The sequence below is a fragment of the Ursus arctos genome, unplaced genomic scaffold, assembly GCF_023065955.2.
Source record: "Ursus arctos isolate Adak ecotype North America unplaced genomic scaffold, UrsArc2.0 scaffold_2, whole genome shotgun sequence".
NCBI lineage: Eukaryota > Metazoa > Chordata > Mammalia > Carnivora > Ursidae > Ursus > Ursus arctos.
The window spans coordinates 80,013,604-80,040,109 of record NW_026622874.1 but is presented as its reverse complement, the minus strand read 5'-3'; the positions used below and the strand labels follow the sequence as shown (position 1 = coordinate 80,040,109).

The window sequence follows — 26,506 nt, the reverse complement described above, 5'->3', positions numbered from 1 at the left end:
TCTCACATCTGGACCCACCTGCAGACAGACAGGAAAATAGTTTGGTGAGACAGACAGAAGTTGTAACACCAAGAGATGAAACCCAAAGAAAGAGCTCTCAGCATCTGCCTCCTTCTCCAATACCACGTTCCAGCAGAGCCGCATCCGTGCTAGAGCACTTGACCCCTCCCCACTGCTGCCAACTATAACAAGGGGGGAGAGGGGAATGGATATTACAGGAATAACCTACTGTCACCAAACATCACTAACCATGTCTGCCAATGGTCACTAGCAAGAAGTAGCATCTTCAAAGATGAAAAAGGAGCATGGCAAACTAGTGAAGGCAGGACACTCCAGACACGGAGGCATCGGGATCCTGGACAACACTTCATCTTTCCTCCTCAACCACACAGAATATTTTGGTTTGTTAACAAGAGAGAGAATGTGATGAAACTGCCCTTTCTTCTCAGGAATCCGAGCCACTCGAGGTGAACCCTTTGCCTGCAAGCCCCTGACTGTCCCCACGCTGCCTCACTTCCTGACACAAGGGTCTTCTGCTCTCTGCAGTTTCTGGCCATGGCCACAAACACACTTGAGGAATTAGGGGCCTGTGATCTGACAGGGGAATTGGAAAAGTGTTTTCCAAAAGGAACGTGATACCAATAACCCTTCTATAACTCAGCAGCTGTGCTTATCTTAAAACACAGTCACTCGGACATTTCAGCACACTGAGTTCCAGAGTAATTTAGTCCAATAGGAAATTAAGATGGGAAGCATAAGTTAGAGAATCCACAAAACTGTATATGCTTTCCGATGGAAAACTCGAGAACGTGTGATGAGAGAAGAAACCTGCTCTCACTGTGACTTCGGACCAAACGACCTGCTCCTAGAAGCCCAACCGAAGGGCTTGTGGGGCACCGGTCATGCAGATAATCGCTAACATCCCCCCTTCAGAAAGTGTGTGTCACAGTGTGTTTTGCGACACGACACTAACAGCTTTGATCAGGCAAAATAGTTGTGGAAAGGGTACAAGGAGAGGGATTCTGTATAGCACGTTTACCAGCAGAAGTAAAACAGGGATGACTTACGAAACATGGCCTATCTAAGCACATTCCAAACCGCAAAGCAGATAATAAAAAATGCACGGAGAGCTTCCCCTAGTTTCCAGTCGTGAGGATGACCACAGACCTTGTCACAGGTTAATCATCTAACCGCAATACGAACACAATAGGTATCGCACCTGTACATACCCCAGTGGGAATCAGGCAGCCCAGAGACTTCAGTGTGCAGTGAGCTGTCAGCTTCCTTGAGTTATTTCCCCCACATGCGCTATGGGTGAGCAGGGGTACACAAACACACACACACACACACACACACAAAACACACAGACAGTGGGTGTTCTGTCATCCTTCACCTGTAACCACCTGTGGCTTATAGGCCCCTAAAGATGATGATTTGTAATGGAGAAGCCTGTCAGCCCCTGCGTGAACTGCTTGTATTTGAGAGGTGAACGACGCCACAGACAAACTGGATGATCCACCCAACAGACACAAAGCCAGGACACTGTGCTGCCGAAACAGGAACAGGATTCCAGAAATGGTTACAACTGGAAACAGCCACGTATTTACCTTGTCCTTCTCTGGGTCCTTCTTCGGCGCGGTGCCACTGTTGTCCCCTTGAGCGCCACAGGCTTCTGAATTGGACCGAGGCCCTAGAAGAGACAGAGGTGGATTCAGACGGGTGTTGGCCACGCAAGATTCAAGCCAAAGCTCTACACCTGCCCCAGCCTGTTCTACTCTCCCACTCTCAGGTCCCTTCCAGATGCAGAGCATTTCTCACAGGTCTCCGCTGACCTCTGTGGACAAAGGAGAGACCAGTCCCTCACCCTTGGGGATATGACCACTCCGCACAGTAGAGATGATTTCAGAACTAATCAATAACGCTGGACAACTGGGGCATCCACAGGTGCAGGTGATGTGAAGACTGTGCTCCATTAAGCCCAGAGCCCAAAACATCATGTCTGTGCAGGGCACCTGGGCAATGCTTTTATGTCTGTCTATTGCACAATGTCACACTCCTTCTCAATGGCAGACCCCTGCTGCCCAGTTCTGTATGGTGAAACGAGACAGTCCACGAAATGGATGTCCACAGAAAGTTGAGGAATGTTCCTGTGTCCTCACTCAGGTTGATCCTTGCATTGAAAAGCCTCGTGGTACCTCCTAAACATCTTCTCCACCGACACCAGAAGTTACATGATGAATACGCGCTACAACTCACATCATGGAATCCAGATCATCTTACCACATGGTGGGTGAACGAGGGGTGGGGGAGGCCCGTATGTCGACCAAGGTGGAGGAGGCTGAGGTGGCCCACAGCCAATGAAGCCTTGTAAAGTTTGGTCCATATGGGAGGGCTTGCAGGTGGGCCGAGGAAAGCCTCTCACATCTGGACCCACCTGCAGACAGACAGGAAAATAGTTTGGTAAGACAGACAGAAGTTGTAACACCAAGATATGAAACCCAAGGAAAGAGCTATCAGCATCTGCATCCTTCTCCAATACCACGTTCCAGCAGAGCCGCATCCGTGCTAGAGAACTTGACCCCTCCCCACTGCTGCCAACTATAACAAGGGGGGAGAGGGGAATGGATATTACAGGAATAACCTACTGTCTCCAAACATCACTAACCATGTCTTCCAATGTTCACTAGCAAGAAGTAGCATCTTCAAAGATGAAAAAGGAGCATGGCAAACTAGTGAGGCAGGACACTCCAGACACGGAGGCATCGGGATCCGGGCAACACTTCATCTTTCCTCCTCAACCACACAGAATATTTTGGTTTGTTAACAAGAGAGAGAATGTGATGAAACTGCCCTTTCTTCTCAGGAATCCGAGCCACTCGAGGTGAATCCTTTGCCTGCAAGCCCCTGACTGTCCCCACGCTGCCTCACTTCCTGACACAAGGGTCTTCTGCTCTCTGCAGTTTCTGGCCATGGCCACAAACACACTTGAGGAATTAGGGGCCTGTGATCTGACAGGGGAATTGGAAAAGTGTTTTCCAAAAGGAACGTGATACCAATAACCCTTCTGTAACTCAGCAGCTGTGCTTATCTTAAAACACAGTCACTCGGACATTTCAGCACACTGAGTTCCAGAGTAATTTAGTCCAATAGGAAATTAAGATGGGAAGCATAAGTTAGAGAATCCACAAAACTGTATACGCTTTCCGATGGACAACTCGAGAACGTGTGATGAGAGAAGAAACCTGCTCTCACTGTGACTTAGGACCAAATGACCTGCTCCTAGAAGCCCAACTGAAGGGCCTGTGGGGCACCGGTCATGCGGATAATCGCTGACGTCTCCCCTTCAGAAAGTGTGTGTCAGAGTGTGTTTTGTGACACGACACTAACAGGTTTGATCTTTCAAAATAGTTGTGGAAAGGGTACAAGTATAGGGATTCTGTATAGCACGTTTACCAGCAGAAGTAAAACAGGGATGACTTACGAAACATGGCCTATCTAAGCACATTCCAAACCGCATAGCAGATAATAAAAAGTGGACGGAGAGCTTCCCCTGGTTTCCAGTCGTGAGGATGACCACAGACCTTGTCACAGGTTAATTATCTAACTGCAATACGATCACAATACCTATCGCACCTAAACCTACCCCGATGGGAGTCAGGCAGCCCAGAGACTTCAGTGTGCAGTGAGCTGTCATCTTCCTTGAGTTATTTCCCCGTTGTGCGCTATGGGTGAGCAGGGGTACACACGCACACACACACACACACACACACACACACACACACACAGAGACACACACACAGTGAGTGTTCTGCCATCCTTCACCTGTAACCACCTGTGGCTTTGGGAGAGGCCCCCAAAGATGATGATTTGTAACGGAGAAGCCTGTCAGCCCCTGGGTGAGCTGCTTGTATTTTGAGAGGTGAACGACGCCACAGACAAACTGGACCACCCACCCAACAGACACAAGGCCAGGACACGGTGTTGCTCAAAATCGGAAGTTTCTGGAAAAAGTGGAAAAGGCCACGGTAGTTACCTTGTACATCCCAGGGTGTCTATTAGGCTCAGTGCCGTTGTTCCTCATGGGTGCCCCACCAGCTTCAGCATCAGACCAATGCGCTAGAATGCATGGAAGTGTATTCAGACTGTCATTGTGCAGAATTCAACCCAACCCTCCAAACCCTCCCCCACCACGTCCCACCCTCTCCCACTTTCGGGTCCCTTCCTAGACACAGAGCATTTCCCTCATGTCTGTGCTGACCCCTGATGACAAGGGGGACACCTGCCCCTCCCCCTCGAGGAAGGGACCACCGTCCTCCATCTGCTTCAGGTGCTTTCATAGCTAAAGAAACAGAAGTAGACTGCTCCGGGGAAACCAACTACGAATGAATAAACCCTCAAAATGAACAGCATGCATTCTTCCTCAAGCCACAGGCTCATGGTTCAATCTTTCAGTCTACAGATGAGGCCTAGCATGTGTGACTGACTATTATGGAAATATTTAACAGAAGAAATGGAGTAGACTGATCGTATAGTCGGGAGCAAAGAAACAATAGGAGATTGAGAAGTAAAGCTGTGACATCATACTGATAACATTACAGGAGTAAAATGCACACATCTCACTGATAAATGCAGTACTGCAGATTGCAAAGAAAACCAAAATAAAGGAACCTCCATAAAGAGTAAATAAATGACTTTTTTTCAAATAGTCTTTTTCTTTTCTCAAAAACTCTTTACCACTGAGTCAAGGTGGGAAGGAAGCTGGGGCTCATGACTCCTCCAGGCCCATCTCTTCATTTGGGCGGTGGTGGGGGGCAGGGGAGGTTCTGCAGTGATGGGACGGGCGTGAGCTCCGCCTGTCACAGGGACATGTGCCCTGCTGCCTGGGGGAATCTGAGGAAAACACCCACCTGTCACCCCTTCAGACAACCTGCTGTCCGTAGGTACTGCTTGTGATTCTCTCCAGGACACACAATGACCACCCACAGGAATGGGAAGGACACCGTGTGCTTTCCCAGCAGAAGTCAGGCTGCCCTGTTTCACAGCGCGCTCCCTACCTCTCCGTGGAGGGCTCCACATCTCAGGTCTTCCCAGCATCGCTTCCTGCCTCATGCATCCCTCAGGCAGCATCTGTCCTTTCATCATGCGCAGTCTTGAATACAGAGAAAGAACAGACGTCTATAAGAATTACATCACCACGTCCTCTACTGGACACCAAACAGTGTAGTTGTCACCCCTCAAAACACCCGTAAAAAGGCACATCAGACTCGCACACCTGTGTATCATGTAGGCGTTCTCCCTTCTCTGCTGCTGTATCTTCCGCTCCCAAACCCGAGCCTTGATCTGCAGGAGAAAAAACCCACCCATCTTCAGTTGTGCCAGACTGTGCCCCAAATGGAGAGCAGGGAAAAGAAAACACTTACCCAATTCCCTACAGCATTCTTTTCATGAACTGCGATCTGAAAAAGCCAACACACCAAAAGCGCATGTTCAGGGATCTAAGGGCCACTTCCGTCCCCTGCAGGAGGCACTAAGGGGCCTGTTGGGGCACAGCTCAGGTTACCTTACGTTCAAAGGTGAGCTCTGCCTCCTGCAGCTGGTCTTGCATCTTTCCGATCTGTTGTCTGTCAGGTACAATTGCTTTCGTCAGATAAAGCCCAATATTGGGTGTGATTTTAAATCATCGGCCCATGTGGCCGTCCTCCAGTTATCTGTCCCCTCATCCAATTGATCCTGACACAGGAAACACTTCCACATGACTATACGTGGACAGCAGGATCAAAGCTATTGTCACATCCTTTCCTTACTCATTTCTCCACACATGCAGGGTTCAGAGTTGATATAATTTCCTTACCCGTTTTCAATCTTTCCCTAATTTATCACATGACAAGTATCTTTCGTCATGAAGCTCTATTCTCCTTTAACTTCTATCCTCGCCACGTTTGCCAGGGTTGCAAAGACCAGCGCCATCAGATGGCACTACCGTGTTTATGGGTAGGATTCATCCTACGACAAACTGCTTTCCTCAAGATGACCACCACTGACACCACAACCAGGGACTCTGGCGTGGAACAAGTTTCCACAGAGTCAGGCCAGCGCTGGTTATCAGGACATGTTTACTAACATGGTTGTTTTGCTCTTTCTAAAACTTATCTCTTTGGGTCTGTTAATTCTTTCTGGATATGTCCCCTGAATTTTTGTTTATATTACTTGTTGAGTCTAGACATTGTACAAAGGTGAAAAATACAAAGTAAACAAGGATTTCAGGAGCCGCTAGTATGGTGTCTGAACTCACTTGTACTTGTCTATTTCTTCTTTGGTTACTTTCAGATTTTCCTCGGCATCTGACAGCTGATTCTTTGTTGCCTCCAGTTCATAAAGTGTCTTTTCCAGCTTCCTAAAATGGGAAAGGTATATACATAGACCAGTAGCCAAGGTCCAGAATTTCTGCCGTTTTTCCTCCCAGCACACTTGCGGCCTAGATTTGAATGGCTTCCATAAATGCACAGACTGTGAACACCATCAGGGAAATGAACTGAAGGCCCCATTTAGGGCTAAAGAAAAATCAGATTCTGGCTGCTGCCACGTCCCCTGCAATCAGAGCTGTCTTTGTACTTCTCTACTTCAATTCATTCATCACCAAGTCACCAAATAACACTGCACTTTGTGCCCTCTCAGAATAGGTCTTTCTTTCTCTGAGATGGTGAAGGCTCATTTCAGTTCAAAGTGAGAAACTAGGCCTGAAAACTATTTGGATGAAGCAGGAGACCATCATTAGTCTTACACCTCCATGGGGAGCCCCGATCCTCAGACCAAGGCTGTGCCCGACACGGACAGCCCAAAAGGAAGCCTTCCAGAGTACGGCTTCATCAGCATGGTAACTCACTCCCAGACATCTCTAGGGTTTAGAAGTACAACCCCTGCTTCCTCCTTCAAAGATCCTGGTGGAGGAAAAGGCCAATCTTAGTGCTGACGGTATGTCCTGAAGTATAAAATGATGTGAACTGTCACACAGTCAGGGTGTTATCTCCAGGCAACAGATGTCAGATGGACAACTATCAACTGCATGGAGTCAACCTACTTTAACAGAGTCCACTGATAGTGAAAGCAGCAAAGAGCGATGCTTAGAAAGGCTGGTTTCCTGTGTCGCCCTCAGACTCTTTTGTTCATGGTGTTGATTTAAAGGGTTTCAATGTGATTCTTGATTTACTCAAGAATCACATGCAAAAAGACTCTTAGAAACTGAGACAAAAGCTCTAGACAGAGAAGGACTCATGCATTTGCTTCTGGTCTCTCAGGCAATCCTTCAGCACATGCTCTGTGGAGTGGCTGTAATGTAGTGGTTCAGCTGTGAGGTGTTGAAGAGAGAAAGGTGGTCAGGACACTGTACCTGCCCCAGAAAGAACTTACCAATGAACAGAACCAAGATGCCAGTGAGACAGAGCGGCCCCCACCCCCGGTGTGGGAAGGATTAGCACAAAGCTGAGTCTCCAGGGAAGAGGGGGAACAGTTTTGCTTTTCAGCATGAATGAGGGACTCTAAGGTCCTGAGAACTTTCTCCTCCTGAGGAAAATAGAGGAAGTACTGTACAAAAGTGGAAACTCATGAGTGAATGCACCCAACTTCTAAGGAGCGCATGAAGAAACAGGAGAACCAGATGCAGAAGAAGGAAGCCCAGGAGAAAGCCAACCTGGCAGTGGGAGCCAAGCTCCCCAGGGCTCATCAATGAGTTCTGGAACAGGCAAGTGAACTGCAAAGAAACTGAACGACTTTATGAGCACAGCCTTAGAAGGAAACAAGTGCTGTTCAGGGTCAGCCAGCAAAGGTGAGCCCCTAGTGAAACTGCAGGCTTTGCTTGGGACGCAGGAGAGTTACACCTACAAAATCAGGTGGACAGGAAATACCCTGGCCTTCTTAGGATTGGGCCACAGTGAACGATTTTGGTTGTACACTGGATGAAGGGATCCAGTATTGCTGGAGCCCCAACCCACTTTCCACAAAGAAATTCCCATTGTTTCTGCAGCAAGAGAATTCCATTTTTCTCTACACATTCTTGACCCAAGTCTGGTACTGAACAAGAAACTGACTGAATTCAGGGCTGATGAGAACATGTGATGAGACTGAAACCAAAAGGACAATGTAGATGGACCCAGAGGGGATCCAGGTATCAAGCTGATTAGTGCTGGTACCTTCCCTCTTCTGCCCCAATGAATCACACCACAACGTGTGACAAGCAGTTGGAACAGAAACAAAAATGCAGGTTGCACAGATCAAGGTAGGAAGGGCAGGTACTTCTACAGAATGCATTTGGCAAAAATACTCTAGATCCAATTCCCAACGAACTACAACTATCTAGCCTGGCTGCCACATAAATTCATACAACAGTGTTTGTGACGATTAACACAGGAATAGCTTACTCTTCGGCAGCCACTTTTCTTCGTTCAGAGAAATCCACCACGATACCCAGTTTCTTCCTTAGCAGCTTCAATTCCACTTCCTTAGCTGCTTTCAAAGAACTCAGGGCGTTGCACTTCTGTTCCAGGACCTTTTTGCTTTCTGTAAAGGATGAGTTTTCTTTTGTATGAGTGGGCACGTGACCTGAGAACTTGGTTTTGTTGGGGAAAGGAGAAGGGCAAGACCTTGAAGGCAGGAAGGCATTCTTTCCCTTCCCAATGCAAACTCATTGCCAGCATCTGGGGATTTCTTTCCCTAAAATAACATACCCTTCAGTACACGTTTTTTGGACTCCAAGTCTCCCTGCTCTTCATCCTCCAATGCATCTTGGGCCTTGAAGACGGATATGAGGAAAGACATTCAAGAAATCATGATCACAGAACAATGTGAGTGCACCTAACAGAACGGGATCATGCAGTGCAACAAAGAAAGCCCTTGAGGCATAAATAGAACAAGGAGAAAGTAAGGAGACCCACACTTTTGTATACACACATATACACAAACACACACAAACACATATACCTAATTATATACATAAATTATATATGTACATATCTTCCCCTATTAACATTGAAAATTCTCTCTTCAGCATTGAGAGGAAGGGACTATACAATTTGGCTGGCTATCACCCTTCATAACTCAAGTATCTTGTGGGATTTTCTGCATATCTTGGAGGGCAGGGCTGAACGATGTGATAATTACCTAGCTGTGAAATAAACCATACTTCCTAGTCCTTGAAATAGCAGACCTCATCGTGATGGTCCTAAGTGAAATTCCAGCTCACTGTTCGGTAGGAGTTTCAGTTCCCAGATGCCCACTCTCTACTGTGGTAAACAGCAAGCGAATACGCTGCCCTCCCCTCACCCAATGACCAAAAGCCTCCTGAGCCACGTTAAGGTAAATCTCAACAGCCAACTCTTACCATGTCCTCATTCTTGACATTCTTCTCTCTCATAGCTTGCAACATAGTCCGCTTGAAATGAAGGGCGACACTTAAATTTGCATTAACCCGTTCAACCTTTCCGATGTTCTCCTTCAACAAAACATATTGAATGAGTAATAATAATTCATCACTTAGGGCACGTGGGTGGCATCTGGGTGTCGCAGTAGGTCCAACTCCTGCTTTCATTTTGGCTCCAGTCCCCACCTCAGAGTCATGGGACTGACCCCTGCGTCAGCCTACACACTCAGCATGGAGTCTGCTTGGGATTCTCTCTCTCCCTCTGCCCCCCTCCACTCGCTCTTTCTCTCTCGCAAATCAATCTTTAAAATAATAATAATAATAATAATAATAATAATAATAATAATAATAATAATAATTCATTACTTTTATTTCTGTTGTTAGAACACAATTCAGGCAAAGAAGGGATCCTTACCTTCAATTTAAGAATTTTGTCAGAGAGAAACTGATGTTCTCTCTTCATTTCTGCGCGATGTTTCTTTCTTTCCCTGATCTATAAAATATACGAAAAGGGAATCAGAATTCAAAAATAGCAGAGTGTTAGACAAAGCTATCTAACGCTGTGTGACTCCTTTCTCGGATAGAGAGGCAGTGCTCTACACTTGTGAAGCTTCTCTTGAATCGCGATCATTTGTGGGTCACGTGAAATAGGTCAATAGGATGAACTACCAGAGGGGGAAGTAACCAAAATGAAATCACAAAAAATATTTGAAAGGGCACTGATACCTTCTCCTCCCAAATGGATATTTCTTTAGCAAGTTCCCTGTTTTCATTTTTAAGCCGATGGATCTTTTCAGCTATTTGTTGTAAAGTAACTAAAAGGAGAAAAAAGAATTTCTAAGATAATTAGCAAAACCAGTGACATCGAATAATCCCACTGTAATAGCCCCAGAGACACATTCTTGGACACTTGGGTGTAACTAACTTGATAGCATTCCCATTGTGCCTGAAAAAGCAAGGTTTAGCAGCATTTGAAACCTAAGACAACCTATTTCAGGGAGATTCCTACTTAAAATGTTTTCAGAAATAGAGAAACACAATCAAATGTCTTCTATTTTTCTCCCATCTGTAAGCATCATTCTTGGAAAATTCAATCACTGCAAATACTTATGTCATCACCAGAGATGTAACAGAAAAATCAAGCATCCTTTCAACTAACATCTCTCTCCTCCAATGATTAAGGTACGTAAGTAGGTCCCTGCAAACAACCCAAAATGAACAAAACCATCCTTTGCTCCTGCTCAGCGCCACGTCTACTTCCAGGTCCTACTTGGAATTCCACACAAGGAAAGCTCAAAATGTCAACTGAGTGGCTACTCAAAGGCCTTCCATGACTTCCTGCTGCTCACAGATTGCCTTTCAGGAACCCCAGGCTGGGGGCTCTGGAGGACCAGATCTTTGGAATCAAACACACTTGGGTACACTCTCCATGTTACACAGAGTCTCTGGAGTGCCTGGTAACTCACACTCCCTGGAACACAAGGTTTTCTCAGCCCAACTTGAGAATGCCACCCTCCATCCTTAAGGGAAAACAACCCTCATGAAGCTCCCTATCACAAGTGGATAACACCTGTAAGCTCTAGAACACAGACTCCTCTAACAGGCACTTAATTCTCTCATCTTGGGGCACCTGGGTGCCTCAGTTGGTTAAGTGACTGCCTTCAGCTCAGGTCATGATCCCGGGGCCCTGGGATCCAGTCCCACATCCAGCTCTCTGCTCAACTGGGAGCCTGCTTCGCCCTCTCCCTCTGCCTTCCACTCTGCCTGCTTGTGCTCTCTCTCTGTCAAGTGAATAAACCAAATCTTTCAAAAAATAATAAGTCTCTCATCTTACCTCAAGTGCAGATTCTCTTCTATTGGCCCAATGTGAGTGCTCTCGTGCCCCGAGATCTCTCTTCTCACCACCACCACTGCTGCACTCACAGGGACAAACACCAGCATTCGAGGGTTTGCTAAGGGCCAGGCAGCCACCTCGGCCGTCAGACAGCACCATGGAATCACCACAATCCATGAGGCCCGGACACAATACATTACCACCCCTGGCACACGTTCCTTTCCACTCCTTCTCCCCTGGCAGGAAAGGCTCCCTCCACTTCAAACTCAAAAGCATGCTTTAAACCTCTCTTGTGACACACACTCTGCCTGGCAATACCTGTCTTCTTCTCCAAGTGTAGCCTGCTTGATAGACTCAGAGTGTTTTCTCATCGTCACATTTCACCAAGAGCCAGGTCATGGCAAAGTACCCACTCCAGACCTCAGGCTCCTATCCTCACTTGCCTCCTAAACTTCTCTCTGCAAAATTACACCCTTTTTGTTCTCCCTCCTCCCATGAGGTGTTCCTCCTCCTGGTCTCCTAAGAGATGGCAACACCCTCCACATTATCACTTAGACTCCACATGGAGAAGAGAAAGATTTTCAAGACTTAACAAGTCAATTAGACATCAGAAGTCACCACATTTATCCCTAGTCAAATTACACCCACATCAAACACCGGTACTGAGAATTTATTACAAAGAAAACTAAAGCCAGAAATCTTACCTTCATATTGTCGAGGGGCAATCTAAGAGTGGAAGAAACAAAATTAAGTTTGATGTCAAAACATATTACTAGAAAAAATCTACAGTTCAGATAAATACTGAAATAGTAATCCAAAGAAGTTACAGTAATCATTTTACTTAGCAGAATGAATTCACAGGATTAGAAAGAAGACAAAATTAGCATTTCTAACTATGAAACTCATCTATGACTTTCTCTGAGTCATCATAGTTCACAATTCATTTTTGATAAAGAGCACAAAGGTGTATAACTTACGTTTTACCTCAAAATCTATTCACATTCTATTAAATGAACGTTCACCCTATTCAATTTTGACAAGGGATCGGGTGGACATTTAAAAAATAATCATTAATTCATCGTTTCCCTAACTGTTTTGTAACCAATATCCACACTGAAGTTTAGAACCTGGGATTATTGTTCAATCCTGAAAGATATAAAATGGAAGGAAGGAAGAAAGAAAGGAAGGCAGGCCGGTAGGGAGGAAGGCGAACAAGCAAAAACTCTGAGAAAGATATGCTTCTTGCCTTCTCTAGAAAGCCTTTCTGAAATCTTACAAAGACTTGGCTATTTGCTGAATTCACATGCAGTTACAGCACACAAGGTGTTATGAATTTTCCCAGACTACTACAAATGGAGGGTCATCAAAAAGAAATGAAAGCCATCGACGAGAAAAAGAGTGGCACGTGGCGAGTGATGAAGCATGAGCAACAACAGAAATGACAGCTGATGTTTCGAAAAAGGGGAACCAGGCTCCCCAGAATCGAGTCACCCAGATAAATTATAGCTCAATAAAATCTAGGCAAGACCCCATTTTGACACCATTAGCATATTTCCCCGTTCAAAAGTTTTACAGGATGATGAGAGGCTGAGGCCAGCCCCCAAATCTTGCCAGGATATTGGAATACCAGCACACTATCAACAAGCCAGTCATGATAATGTTGTTGGGGAATGTGCATCAGTGGAGGGCAAACAGAAAATCATGGCTATTCCATTAATTTCACGTGCTGCTTAGGAACCTCTGAGCTTCCGTGGCCCTTGTCACCCAGCCCCACAGGCGGGAAAAGTGAAAAGATGGATGGGGCACACCAAATACTTAATATTTTTGTTTTCTTTCTGAAGGGAAGCTTTCTCCATTGGCCGGGACAGGGAGAAAATTCCCATTTAGAAATAAACTCAAAAGCTTTCTGTTCTTCTCAGAAAGGTCTGCCCTCAAGTGAAATATGTCACCAGAGCCTAATTGGGGGTTTCCCAAAGACTAAGCAATAGAGCTGAGGGCAAATACTCAACTCCAGTGCTCTCTCCTCCCTGTCTCACCTGGGAGTAAACTCAGTCTAACCCCTAGCCAGTTAAGTAGAAAACATCACCCTAAAGTCCACTTATCTAAGTTTCTTTACTAGGACACAATACCTACCTTTCAACACAACCTTACAGGGCACACTACAGGTAAAAACCACAACAGCAAGCATTAGAAACACACTTCCCATGGCAGAGATGATGGGATTAAGCAGGCTAGGAATTACAAGTCCCTTCCATGTATGATACTGGATCTCAGAATAAAATGGACAATAGGAAGAAGAGATGGTGAATGTACACAGAGAGATGAAACTCTAAGATTTTAATGTAATTCTAGACAACACCACCATAGCAGAAATCAAGAATGCCTTTGATGGGTTCCTTAACAGACTCAACATACCAGAGGAAAGAATCATTGAGCCTAAAGAAATTCCAGTAGAAAATTCCAAAAGAGAACACAAAGACAAAAATTACAAAGACGGCACAGAAAATCCAAGACTAGGGGGACAAATACAAAACATGTAACACACAAATAATAGGAATACCTATTCCTTCAGGAGAGAAGGGAGAGATATTTGAAGCAATGACTGAGGATTTTCCAAAATTAATATAGTCACCAAATCACAGATCCAGGAAGCTCAAAACATCGAAAGCCAGATAAATACCAAAACAAACACACAAACAACTAACAAACAAAAAACACTAACAATGCCTGATCTAGACTATTCAGCTACAGATCATTAAAGACAAAGAAACTATTCTGGAAATCTGGAGCAGGGGTTGGGGTAGGTGTCTGAAGGAGGTGGAGGGGAGCAATAACACCTTACCCAAGAGGAACAAGGATAAGAACTACATCACACTTCTCAGAAACCATGCCATCAAGAAGCACAAAATGTTTACAGTGTTAAAAGAAACATCAAACTAGAAACCCGGCCATTGAAATGATCCTTCAAAACACACTACAGGGTAAGGAAAACTGTCAGGGGTAGTGACAGTCATTACTTCAATGGTAAAGGGGTCAATTCTCCAAAAAGACATAACAATTTCTAATGTGCGTGCATTAACAACAGAGAGTCAAAGTACATGAGGCAGAAACTGAAAATATTGCTGGTGGGAATAGATGAATCCATTCCTACTGCTGGAGAATTCAAAATCCTCTTATCGGTCATTGACAGATCCAGCAGATACAGAAGTTCCATGAGAACACAGGTGAACTGAACAGCATCACCAATCCACGGCAGCCATTAACATCTGCAGAATACTTCATTCAACAACAGAAGTACAGACATTCTTCACAATCTCCCATGGAAAAGTCACTGAGAGAGGCCATACTCGGGGCCATAAGATACATCTGAACAACCAAAGGAATAGAAACCACAGGAAGTATGTTCTCAGACCACAAATCACTCAAACTAGGCATCAAGAACATAAAGATAGCTGGAGAATGACCAAACAATGGAGATTAAACAACACACTTCTGAAGAACACAAGGGTTGGAGGGTAAGAGGAGGAAAGGGTGAAAGAGGTGAAAGGGATTGAGAGTACACTTATTGTGATGAGCACTGAGAAATGTATAGGATTGTTGAATCATGTTGTACACCTGAAACTAATATTACACCGTTTGCTAATTATGCTTGAACATAAAGAAAAACACACGTATGGATCAAGAAGGCACCTCAATAGAAATTTAAAACTATTTTGGCCAAAGCAACCTTTTTCATGACACATCTCCAAAGGCAAGAGAAACAAAAGATAAAATGAACTTGTGGGACTTCATCAAGATAAAAAGCTTCGGCACAGCCAAGGAAACAGTCAAAAAAACTAAGAGGCAGCCCACGGAATGGGAGAATATATTTGCAAAAGATACTACAGATAAAAGACTGGTATCCAAGATCTGCAAAGAACTTCTCAAACTCAATAGGCGAGAAACAAGTAAACAAATCATAAAATGGGCCGAAGATATGAACAGACACTTTTCCAGTGAGGACATACAAATGGCTAACAGACACATGAAAAAATGTTCAAAATCATTAGCCATCAGGGAAACTCAAATCAAAACCACACTAAGATACCACCCTACGCCAGTTACAATGGCAAAAACTGACAAGGCAAGAGACAACAATTGCTGGAGAGGATGTGCAGAAAGGGGATCCCTCCTACATTGTTGGTGGGAATGCAAGTTGGTACAGCCACTCCCAAAAACAGTGTGGAGGTCCCTTAAAAAGTTAAAAATTGAGCTACCCTATGATCCAGCCATTGCACTACTGAGTATTTACCCCAAAGATACAAACGTAGTGAAGAGAAGGGCCATATGAACCCCAATGCTCATAGCAGCATTGTCCACGATAGCCAAATCGTGGAAGGAACCGAGATGCCCTTCAACAGATGACTGGATTAAGAAGTTGTGGTCCATATATACAATGGAATATTACTCCGCTATCAGAAAGAACTAATTCTCAACACTTGCTGCAACGTGGACGGCACTGGAGGAGATAATGCTAAGTGAAATAAGTCAAGCAGAGAAAGACAATTATCATATGGTTTCTCTCATCTATGGAACATAAGAACTAGGATGATCGCTAGGGGAAGAAAGGGATAAAGAAAGGGGGGGTAATCGGAAGGGGGAATGAAGCATGGGAGACTATGGACTCTGAGAAACAAACTGAGGGCTTCAGAGGGGAGACGGGTGGGGGAATGGGATAGGCTGGTGATGGGTAGTAAGGAGGGCATGTTTTGCATGGTGCACTGGGTGTTATACGCAACTAAAGAATCATCGAACTTTACATCAAAAACCCGGGATGTGCATGGTGACTAACATAATAAAAAAAAAAACATTAAAGAAAATAAAATACTGTGTAATGTTCCAAAAAAAAGAAATTTAAAACTATTTCAATCTAGGTGATAATCAAAATTGACATTATTAGAGGGAAATTTTTAGTACTGAATGGATATAAAAATGTCCAGTGACTATAAAATTTTCTGCTTATTTATGAATAAAAGTATATCAGGTACTTTGGTATACTTACAGCGAGGACGGTTCTCCAGATGTAAATGAGAAAGGCACAAATGCCCAAATAGCCAGTAAGAATGGCAAAGTTCCACAGAACTCCAGCCCCATCAAGGCCGAGAATGAAACGGTCAGGCACAACGTGGACAACCTGAAATAACATTTGAGATAATGAAGAATCTCAACGACATTCACAATGTATATGTCACAAGGAATCAACTTCACAGACTCCCCACCAGCCTCCAGGAAGTAAGCACACCTCTCAACTGCCTCCTCCTGGAGGAGAAGGAGCACAGAGGGGTTACAAAGGAGCAGGGGCCAACTTTGGGGACTGATGAGTGTGTTTGCTCTCTTACTTGGTGATGGTTTCATTGCTGCTTACCTATGTCAAATATCAACAAACTGTATTCTTTAAAAAGATGTTGTGATCATACAACATGGAAGCTGTAGGAAAAATCTAATAGGCAAATCTTAAGAGATTTTATTTTCCCTACAAGCACATTGCAGATATTTTTTCTATAGCTAACAGAACTTAAGAATTTATAAGTCAAAATAAAATAGACAATGCAAGTAAATGTAAATTTAGAGTAGGTAAGAAGTCAGTGACTTCTATTGTACATCCATGAAGGACCTGGATAAACTCCTTTGGAACATTTCAAAAAATACACCCAACATGTATGGAAAAACAGGAGAAAGCAAGAATAAAACATGTACTAGAGATAAAAATGAGAATGTTATATGGACAGATGTTCAGATAAGGACATAAGTGAGACAGACAGGAGGTTTCTCATTAACTCATTAATATAACATGGGATTGTTATTCCAACAAAAATAAATTATAGTTATTGTTTGGTTTCTGAAAACATTGATGTTTTCTTTCAATGCTCACTTTGTTTCTGAATCACAGTCCAAAACATCAGATTTCTGAAGTACATAAAGATTTGCATCATCAGGTGATATTTTGAGGATATCTGTGAGGTTTTAGTTACTCGAACACCTATCTCCAAAAAGCCAATGAAAGGAATCCATGTTCCTATTTCTTAGTATTGTAACTAAATCAGTCAGTAGCAATTATAAAATTTAACTTTTTAAAGAGAGAAAACATTAAAATAAAAGATTGCATTTATTTATTTGAAAGAGAGAGAGCATGAGCTGGGGGAGGGGCAGAGGGAAAGGAGGAAGCCGACTGCCTCTGAACAGGAAGCCAGACAGGGCTCAATCCCAGGACCCTGGGATCATGACCCAAGCCTAAGGTAGACGTTTAACTGCATGAACCATCCAGAGGCCCCTGAATTCTAAAAGAATACTAAATTCCTAGATATGGACCCCAAAATAAAGAACACATCTCATTTTACAAAAACTAGAGTTATAAGTATTTCAGGAGAAAAGACGTTCACGATGCAATTTGTACTAACTCACACCAAGCTTGAATTTTGTGCAAACACAACTCTCTAGAAAGTAGCCCCTGAAATCTATAACATTTCCATCTTCAGCCCTCACTGCTGAGGTCAGGAAAATGTGTGCTGGTGGAAACATACACTGTCTTTGAATAGCCACTGTCTGAAAGAGAGCAGTAGCTGTCAGCACTATGGTTGATCACGGGGATCAATTGCACACAAGACAGAGGCCATCTTGTCATGAATGTAAAACACCCCCAGTCGTGGGCACTCGGTACATCTGGCAGCTGTCTGGATGCTGACCAGCAGCTGACTCTTAACTGGATGACATCCAATGGGGCCAATAACACTAGGTTTTCAGGGACAGTGGCCATGAGCAGGTGGAGGTGGGAAATGCAAGACCAGTTAGTTCATGCAAGAGCCCAGAAATGAGGCAGGGTGAGAAAGCTGAACTGATGCAGTTGAGATGATGACTGGGTAGAGGGGAATAATTCCAATCAAGACTACCAAGAAATGTCCTCCTTTGAAGACTCAAAAGAAACAGAACAGAGTCTATTTTGACTGGAGGTATTTGTGTGGAATGATTCTGCCTCAATATAAGGATCCTTCCTGACTACTGACACTTTCCAGATCTCTCTGTAAGAATCTGGTGCAAGCCAATCTAAAGAAGTCTACTTATTTCTAGGGGTGTTCCCTGTCTGTCTCTTTCTTTCTCTCCTGAGGGTACAGGTTTTACTTTTTAATGACAAAATGAAATATTCACACTGGAAACCAGGTATTTCTTTATATTTGGACAATCCTAAGGACGTTCAGGACCTTTTTACTTTGGGGAAATCAACACTCTGTACATACTTGGCCTAAGAAAGGACGACAACTCATTCACTTCCTGATCCCACCACTCCTAGTGATTTTCCCATGACAAATGTCTCAGCAGAATAAGGTCACTTAGTGTCTGCTGGGCGTCTCAGGGCTCCCATGGACCTGGTGGGACACAGAGTCCCTGGGGACAGCCTCCAAGACCAGAAGGAAAGGGCTGACTCAGAACTTGTTAAAAGTCAACAAACCAGGAAGCATGGAGCACAAAGGACATTTCACTTTTTTTTTTTTAAGATTTTATTTATTTATGTGACAGAGTGACAGAGAGACAGCCAGTGAGAGAGGGAACACAGCAGGGGGAATGGGAGAGGAAGAAGCAGGCTCATAGCGGAGAAGCCCGATGTGGGACTCGATCCCGGTACGCCAGGATCACGCCCTGAGCCGAAGGCAGACGCTTTAATGACTGCGCTACTCAGGCGCCCAGGACATTTCACTTTTTAACACTCTAGTCCCAACACCAATGCTTGAGATATCTTTGTTCCCAGGGCTGCCAAACTCCACAAATATCAACAATGTGCTGATAGGAAAACAAACTACACATAAGATGGACCCTAAACTTACAAGGCTTGAAGCAGCAGCTTCACCGGGCTTCCAGAAGCCAGTCTAATACCCATAGTTCCTATTAAATTCGAGTTCCTGACATTTTTAAGGACAATTTTAATGAGATATAATGTACATATCATCTAAGCCCCCTCTTTAAGACAAAGAGCTCAATGGCTTTTCGTATCTTCACAAATCCTTCCTTCTTGACACCATAAACCTAGTATTTTCAGGTTTCCATCCTGCCAGCACTGTGGTTTTTGGACCAAGCAGCGCAGACAGGATGTAGAACTTGGTGTGGACAGTTGTGGCCACAACCCCTTCAGGCTGACCGAGAAACCTGCCCTGTGGTGCTCGGTCTTCAGGGAAATGTGAAGGTCTTCTGAAGTTCCCATCAAGAACCCCAGGAAAAAGCTGTTATTTAACCACCGTGTCAAAGAACCCACTAGGAAGGAAGACACTACCAGCAGCTTTGGGGCACCTGGGTGGCTCAGTCAGTTAAGTGACAAAGTCTTGGTTTGGATCAAGTCGTGATCTCATGGTCCTGAGATTGAGCCCCTCTTTAGGCTCTGGGCTCACCACACAGCTGGCTTGGGATTCTCTCTGTCCCTCACCCTCTGCCCTTCCCTCTGCACCTGTGCCCTTTCTCTCTCTCAAATAAATCAAATCTTAAAAAAAAGAAAAGAAGGAAGACACCACTGAAGTGCCATGTTAACTCACATTTGGGTTTGGGTAACTGGGACATTGGAGCAAGAGAAGCCAGAAGAGCAGCCTCTGCATCTTCATCTCCTGGCGCTTTCAAGGGGTGCTGGGGCACCAGGGAGGAGGTGGAGATCGGGGGTGGTGTGGAAGTGGGGGTGGGTGGGGTAGGGAGTGGTGGGAGGGGATAGGGTGGTAAATAGGGATGGGGGTAAGGTGGAAATAGAGGGTAGGATTGGGGAAGGCGTTTGTCAGGACAAGAGGAGGTCTCGGACAGTGTCAGGGTCAGATCAAGTACTCAAGGGGAGGCAGGAGGGTTCAGAAAGGTTAGTAGGTCAGCAGGTTAGTAAATCACTAGGTCAGCAGGATACAGTAGCAGGTTAAACGATTGGAGGAGGATTCACCTTCTTCCAAGCCTTCACCTGACTGAAGGTATCCTTAGCAACGCAGAGACTGTATACTTTCTCTCGACCAATCAGCTGCCTTTGCCCCTGGTACATCATAACGGACACCCCGTGTGACCTCGTTTGTAAGTAACCGCTTCCCAACTGTCGTCTCACCACACACCATCCCAACGACAGGTCTTCTCTGGAACGTTGGCAGACCTTCTTGTTTCTGCTCCCTCCCAACCCAGGTCCCTGTTCCCTCTTTTTTTCTATCTTTTATTTATTTATTTATTTATTTATTTATTTATTTATTTATTTATTTATTTTTATTTTATTTTAATGTTTTTTAATTATATTATGTTAGTCACCATACAGTACATCCCTGGTTTCTGATGTAAAGTTTGATAATTCATTAGTTGCGTATAACACCCACTGCACCACGCTATACGTGTCCTCCTTACTACCCATCACCAGTCTATGCAATTCCCCCACCCCCTCCCCTCTGAGGCCCTCAGTTTGTTTCTCAAAGTCCATAGTCTCTCATGCTTCATTCCTTCTAATTACCCCCCATTCTTTATACCTTTCTTCCCCTACCGATCTTCCTAGTTCTTATGTTCCATAGATGAGAGCAATCGTATGATAATTGTCTTTCTCTGCTTGACTTATTTCACTTAGCATTATCTCCTCCAGTGCCGTCCATGTTGCAGCAAGTGTTGAGAATTCGTTCTTTCTGATAGTGGAGTAACATTCCATTGTATATATGGACCACAACTTCTTAATCCAGTCATCTGTTGAAGGGCATCTCGGTTCCATCCACGATTTAGCTATTGTGGACAATGCTGCTATGAACATTGGGGTGAATATGGCCCTTCTCTTCACTACGTCTGCATCTTTGGGGTAAATACCCAGTAGTGCAATGGCTGGGTCATAGGGTACCTCAATTTTTAACTTTTTTTTTTTTTAAAGATTTTTTTATTTATTTGACAGAGATAGAGACAGCCAGCGAGAGAGGGAACACAAGCAGGGGAAGTGGGAGAGGAAGAAGCAGGCTCATAGCAGAAGAGCCTGATGTGGGGCTCGATCCCAGATCGCCGGGATCACGCCCTGAGCCGAAGGCAGATGCTTAACCGCTGTGCCACCCAGGCGCCCCTCAATTTTTAACTTTTTAAGGGACTTCCACACTGTTTTCCAGAGTGGCTGTACCAACTTGCATTCCCACCAACAATGTAGGAGGGATCCCCTTTCTGCACATCCTCTCCAGCAATTGTTGTTTCTCGCCTTGTCAATTTTTGCCATTCTAACTGGAATAAGGTGGTATCTCAGTGTGGTTTTGATTTGAATTTCCCTGGTGGATAATGATTTTGAACATTTTTTCATGCGTCTGTTAGCCATTTGTATGTCATCATTGGAAAAGTGTCTGTTCGTATCTTCTGCCCATTTTTTTATTTATTTGTTTCTCGTGTATTGAGTTTGAGAAGTTCTTTGTAGATCTTAGATACCAGTCTTTTATCTGTAGCATCATTTGCAGATATCTTCTCCCATTCCGTGGGCTGCCTCTTAGTTTTTTTTGACTGTTTCCTTGGCTGTGCCGAAGCTTTTTATCTTGATGAAGTCCCACAAGTTCATTTTATCTTTTGTTTCTCTTGCCTTTGGAGATGTATCATGAAAAAGGTTGCTTTGGCCGATGTAGAGGTTGCTGCCTATGTTCTCCTCTAGAATTTTGATGGATTCCTGTCTCACATCAAGGTCTTTCATCCATTTGGAGTTTATTTTTGTGTATGGTGTGAGAGATTGGTCGTTTCATTCTTTTGCATGTAGCTGTCCAATTTTCCCAGCACCATTTATTGAAGAGACTGTCTTTTTTCCACTGGATGTTTTTTCCTGCTATATCAAAGATTAGTTGCCCAAAGAGTCGAGGGTCCATTTCTGGAGTCTCTATTCTGTTCCATTGGTCTATGAGTCTGTTTTTGTGCCAGTACCATGCTGTCTTTGTGATCATAGTTTTGTAGAACAGCTCAAAATCCGGCATTGTGATGCCCCCAGCTTTGTTTTTCCTTTTCAACAGTTCCTTGGCGATCCGGGGCCTTTTCTGGTTCCATACAAATTTAAGGACTATTTGTTCCAGTTCTTTGAAAAATGTCATCAGTGTTTTGATCGGGATAGCAATGAAAGTGTAGATTGCTCTGGGTAGCATGGACATTTTAACTAGGTTAATTCTTCTGATCCATGAGCATGGAATAATTTTCCATCTTTTTGTGTCTTCCTCAATGTCTTTCAAGAGTGACTTATAGTTTCTAGAATATAGGCCCTTTACGTCTCCGGTTAAGTTAATTCCAAGGTAACGTATGGTTTTTGGTGCTATTGTAAATGGGATGGATTCCCTAATTTCTCTTTCTTCAGTCTCAGTATTTGTGTATAGAAATGCAACTGATTTCTGAGCATTGATTTTGTATCCCGCCACATTACTGAATGGCTCTATAACTTCTAATAGTTTGGGAGTGGATTCTTTTGGGTTTTCCATATAGAGTATCATGTCATCTGCGAAGAGAGACATTTTGACTTCTTCCTTGCCAATTTGGATACCTTTTATCCCTTTTTGTTGTCTGATTGCTGTTGCAAGGATCTAGTACTATGTTGAATAATAGTGGCGAGAGTGGGCATCCTTGTCGTGTTCCTCATCTTCAGGGAAAGGCTTCCAGCTTTTCCCCATTGAGAATGATATTTGCTGTAGGCTTTTCATAGATGGTTTTTATGAGATTGAGGAATGTACCCTCTATCCCTACACTCTGAAGGGTTTTAATCAGGAAAGGATGCTGTATTTTGTCAAATGCTTTTTCTGCATCAATTGAGAGGCTCATATGGTTCCTGAGTCTTTTCTTGTTGATATGATATATCACGTTGATCGATTTGCAAATGTTGAACCACGCTTGCATCCCAGGTAGGAATCCCACCTGGTCATCATGGATAATCCTTTTAATGTACTGTTGGATTCTATTAGCCAGGATCTTGTTGAGGATGTTGGCATCCATATTCATTAGGGAAATCGGTCTGTAATTCTCCTTTTTGATGGGGTCTTTGCCTGGTTTGGGGATCAAGGTAATATTGGCCTCATAGAATGAGTCTGGTAGCTTTCCTTCTGTTTCTATTTTTTGAAATAGCTTTAGGAGAATAGGTATTATTCCTTCTTTGACTGTTTGGTAGAATTCCCCAGGAAAACCGTCCGGGCCTGGAGTTTTGTTATTTGGAAGGTTGTTTAGCACTGACTCAATCTCTTCATAATTAATTGGCCTGTTTAAAAAATCAATTTCTTCCTGTTTCAGTCTTGGTAGTTTATAGGTTTCCAGGAAGGCCTCCATCTCTTCCAGATTGCTTAATTTATTGGCATAGAGCTGTTGATAAATGTTTCTAATAATCCTTCCAATTTCATTGGTGTTGGTTGTGAACTCTCCTTTTTCATTCATAATTTTATTAATTTGGATCCTTTCTCTATTCTTTTGGATAAGTCTTGCCAGCGGTTTGTCAATTTTATTGATTCTCTCAAAGAACCAGCTTCTAGTTCTGTTGATCTGCTCCACTGTACTCCTGGTTTCTAATTCATTGATTTCTGCTCTAATCTTGGTCAACTGTTTCCTCATGCGTGGATTAGGCCCGTCCCTCTGTTGCTGTTCCAGCTTCTGGAGGTGAGAATATAAAAACTGCATTTTAGATTTTTCTATTCTTTTGAGTGAGGCTTGGATGGCTATGTATTTCCTTCTTCTGGGCGCTCTCTCCTTCCTTTCCCAACTCCCGTCCTAGGGCCATTGGCTGAACAACATAAAAAACAAAGGAGGATAGAACTGCAACAACAATCAAATACTCAAGCAGGGTGGGAGGTTTCAGCCCCCTCTCAGCAACTCAGTGCAGATTGAACATCCATAAGATGTAGGTCCTGAAAGCAAACCATCTGAATCCCACAGCTATCTCCACATATCTGTCCACATCCTTATACCACTGTGGAGGACACATTAACTGTAGGCACACAGGGTGCAGTTACAAAAATACACCCGATTTATTTTGTCCACAGGGGAAATTTCAATGTTTCCAGGGAGTGAAATCACACAGAGTACATTTTGGTAATAAAATGGGCTAGAAATCACTATAAAAAGCTAACTAGAAATTCCCGTATGTTTAGAATTTGAGAAGTAACTCTGTAAATAAGAGTAAAGAAATCCCAAAGAAAAAGAGCGATGTTGGAACTCAGTGAAATGAGCATCATAAAATTATAATCAAATACGTCTTCTGGACAGAAATTCCTGGAATATTGGTGTGAGAAGATTGTACGGTCTCAAAATCATCCCTAATTGACCAAGACATTTTAATACTGCAAACAGCGGTAGATCTGTCACTTATCTCTATGACCCTCCTACCCATTAGCTTGGGCTTTACGTTATGAACCACACAGGGAATCAATCCAAGCTGACTCTCATGGGATCTCCTGGGACCTCCAGGAATGAGAGCATTTTAAGAGAAAACGTTCACCAGCTTCTCTCCTGGGAGATCCAGGGGCCCAGGTTACTCGATGAACCCCTGTGATCATCTCTCCTGGGCCCTGTCCTGAGCGGCACTTCCTAAACTGTTTCTCTCTAGGACTAACACAATGTTTCCCCAACTCATTCAGGCCCAAGGCAGCTGAAAATCAGTGCTCTACAAACCACCACTTCATTATTTTGCAAATTTCTTGTAAATAGGAACCATTCTAGCTCTGCTAAACTAGGAAAACAGTATCTTTAACATAAATATAGAGAAACGATAAAAAAACAAGCGAACAAAAACAAAAGAAGGATCACAAAACATTAGTATTAAATTCTGTTTAGATGCCATTGCAGGCCTCAAGAGCCCCAGAGTTGGGCAGTCCTGGTTATAGAAGGAGAGACCAGCTACAGAAGGGGTGGAGTCAGACTAGCCCAAAAGTGAACAGAGAGAGGCCCAGGCTATAAGGGGGACTAGGGAATTCCATGAAGGATGGCCAGGGTCACCTGATTATAACTGGAACAGGGAGCAGGGAAAGAAGAAGCAGTGAACAGAGTTTGGGGGCATCAAACAGGTGAGATCACTCATGGAGGTGAAAAGTGTCCCCAAAGCCAGTGTCAGCCTCCCATCCACAAAGCCCTTCGTGGCCCCTGGAGACAGGGCCGGGAGCCGAGAGTTTGAGATCCAGCTGTGCTGCTTACCAGCTGTGTGACCCTGGGCTGGTTTCCTTCAGTGAACTGCGAGTGTCCACGCCTGTGTCCGTAACTGTGCGGAGGCCAAGTGAAAGACACATGCTGAGCACCTTTGGACATCAGTATCATCGTCTCCATGGGGCAAGTGTCTCCCAGATCTGGTGCCTCACGTCAGCTGTTATGTCACACCAGTGTTGCACTGGTGACAACCACAGGTCCCTCCTGTGTCAGGCCTGTGCTAAGTCGTGTGCTTTGCACACATCATCTCTCAGGCTCCAGATGGCAGGAGGAGGTCATGAAGAGTGGACAGAGTTATGGGCCCCTGGCGAGGCTGAGGGATTCCTGGGCCCTGGGAAGGGTGAGTGAGTGGGGTCCCCTAGGGAGGGCTGAGAAATGCAGCTCCTGGGCTTACCTTGGAAGGAATGGGGGATTGGGCACCCCTGGAAAGGACTGGAGGAGTCTTACAGGATTCCTGGGTCCCCACAGGGCAGATCCCTCCCACACCTGTGCTGATAAAGGCTGGCATCTGGAAGCAACAGCAGCAGCAGCAGCATTCAGAGGCAGCAAAGGGAGCAGATCCATGGGAGGCTGGATGGAGCAGTGAAGAATGGTCTGGCAGCCAAGTGGACTCACCAGGCTGGGCTGCCCTCGGCCCCTTCCCCTTCCCCAGCCACCTCACTAGCTCTGGCCTTGACCTCACCCTCTAGCAGGGCATGGGCAAGCCAGGCAGAGGTGGACACCTGGGGCCAAGGAAGGGTCCCTCCCCAGATCTCTGTGTCCTGGTTGTTGAATAGACAAAAGGAGTCACCCAGGGCCCCTGGAACCAGGAGGAGAATCTGGCCCGAGAGTCCTCTCTGCTGGGGCTTGGGGAGAATCATGGAAGGACAGCATTTAGCACTGGTTCATTCACAGAATAAAAGCACAACACAAGTCCCCTTGGATGCTGATATCCGTTTATTACCCCAGCCACATTCTGAGCGCTCACTCGGGGACTTGGAAGCAGGAGAGTAACTGACATTAATTTAAAAGAACAAAAATGCTGAAATGTGGTGCTCTTACAAATCAACGTCCAACACTCCCCCCCTCACACTCTCCATAGTGGGGAAACTGAGGCAGCCAGGGATTTGGCAAAGATGACA

At 44.5% G+C, this 26,506-nt stretch overlaps 1 protein-coding gene across 1 annotated transcript in view; it reads right to left on the bottom strand.

The window, feature by feature from the left end:
* LOC125281633 (transport and Golgi organization protein 1 homolog) overlaps window positions 1-26,506 on the bottom strand; it is a 124,289-nt gene that overhangs the window by 66,220 nt on the left and 31,563 nt on the right. Inside the window, exons 2-3 of the mRNA XM_057315278.1 lie at window positions 2,281-2,364; window positions 1,608-1,690 (exon numbers count right to left, since the gene is read on the bottom strand). Of these exons, the coding sequence (XP_057171261.1) occupies window positions 1,608-1,690; window positions 2,281-2,285 (88 nt within the window). The 5' untranslated portion in view covers window positions 2,286-2,364. The remainder of the gene's footprint in view (window positions 1-1,607; window positions 1,691-2,280; window positions 2,365-26,506) is intronic.